The following is a 1,836-nucleotide window of genomic DNA, read 5'->3' as shown; positions in this document are numbered from 1 at the left end:
TGAGAGAGTTGGGGTTATTCAGCCTGGAGAGGAGAAGGCTTTGGGGAGACCTTATTGCAGCTGATCAGTACTTAAAGAGGGCTTACAAAAAAAATGGCGGCACACTTTTTAGCAGGGCCTGTTGTGACAGGACAAGGGGGAATGGCTTTAAACTAAAGGGGGGTAGATTTAGACTAGATATAAGGAAGAAATGTTTTACACTGAGGGTGGTGAAGCACTGGCACAGGTTGCCCAGAGAGGTGGTGGATGCCCCATCCCTGGAAACATTCAAGGTCAGGTTGGCCGGGGCTCTGAGCAACCTGATCTAGTGGAAGATGTTCCTGCCCAGGGCAGGGGGGTTGGACTAGATGACCTTTAGAGGTCCCTTCCAACCCAAACTATTCTATGATTCTATGATATTAATTCTTCTCAAGTCGGTTTATATATGGCAGCATCTTACGACATGATCCAAAAAGAAAATAAAAAACTTGTTCCTGTTCTGCCACAGGAAGGGTATATGGACATGATGCACTGTGGCAATAACCCCAGCTCTGCTCACCTGCATTTGCACTGTGAGTGCCTCCAGACCCCTCCCAAGCCCCCCTACACTTTCTAAACTTCACCATGGTTTTCCAAGTTCCTTCCTACATGTCATGGCACAAGCTAAAGCTGGACTGGCACTTAGTGTTACCTACAAGCATGCAATATGGTAAAAAACTATTTCATAAAATCATAAACTAACGATCTGCTCTGGCTATGAAAAAAAATGCAAAATATCATACATACATAGCTTTGATGCTTTCAGTAAGGTTAGTTTCAAATGAAAGAAACTGCTTCCCTCTTTTTGTGAAGCCTTTAACTTCTGATCCTGTAGCCACAAAAATTTTCTCTTGTGGTGTATTAAGAGCTCCTCCCAACTCCAATCTTGCAATTTTTTGGCCTGGCAGTGTCTTGAACACTGGCTGTAAATAGAAAAGCAATTTTCATCATCACAATATCATATTTATGGTAATCTTTTAACATAAAGGATAATAAATTTGCTTTACAATTTCTGGCAAAACTAAGATACTATGGATTATATGCAGACAAAAATAATCCATACATTTCTCTTCAGAATCACAAAGCAATCAAGCATTTTGTAAGTCAATAGATATAAAAAGCTGTAAAATATAACAAATTAAGACTTTATTATTTCAGTGTTATTCATCCATAGGAAAATTTCAGCACTGCTGGTAGCTGTAAGTTTTTTGTTTGTTTGTGCTGTGTTTTTTTTTTTTAAAAGAACAACACGCACACATACACACTCGCTCACTTGTACATGTTGCATTCTTATTCCAGACAGATTTCTTTGTATTGCTATAGAGTCCTTATAAGCTGGCTATGAACTTCCCCAAGGCAGGGGGGAAGATAAATTTTTATTAAGCTGGGCATAAGTCTAGGCTCATAAAAAGCAATCAGTTTGTCAAAATCCCCTAAGGCGACTGACTTAGTGCATCACAGCAGGTTTTTGTCCAGTCACAGTAACTGGCTTAAGCCCAACTGAACTGGAAAGCAAAAGGTGTTAAACTGACTTTTTCTGTGATGATGTTACCGTAAGTCAGCAGATGAAAAACTCTCTTAAGACTCAATTTGGAGTTTTAGAAAGCAGGCATTCTTCATTGCGGCGCCAGGCGCACAGGGGATCACTCCACCTAATGTGCGTGCCGAGCTGCTTAACTATAGGAGTTAAGTACAATCAGTATATACATATTCATTAGATTTCTGAGACATGATTAATTTATTAATGTTATTTCATTAACATATATAAAAGTCTTTAACGCATGCGCTCTTATGTCCATTGGTGGTCTCTCAGGGTCC

General features: G+C 39.8%; 1 protein-coding gene across 1 annotated transcript in view; it reads right to left on the bottom strand.

Annotated features, from left to right (window-relative positions):
* Positions 1–1,836, bottom strand: part of BBS7 (Bardet-Biedl syndrome 7) — a 26,079-nt gene that overhangs the window by 18,793 nt on the left and 5,450 nt on the right. The window contains exon 2 of the mRNA XM_019474688.1: positions 766–941. Coding sequence (XP_019330233.1) covers positions 766–767 — 2 coding nt within the window. The 5' untranslated portion in view covers positions 768–941. The remainder of the gene's footprint in view (positions 1–765; positions 942–1,836) is intronic.

The sequence above is a fragment of the Aptenodytes forsteri genome, unplaced genomic scaffold (genome assembly GCF_000699145.1).
Source record: "Aptenodytes forsteri isolate BGI_AS27 unplaced genomic scaffold, ASM69914v1 Scaffold109, whole genome shotgun sequence".
Lineage (NCBI taxonomy): Eukaryota > Metazoa > Chordata > Aves > Sphenisciformes > Spheniscidae > Aptenodytes > Aptenodytes forsteri.
Note: the sequence above shows the minus strand (reverse complement) of the source record. Positions and strands in the feature narration are given on the sequence as shown.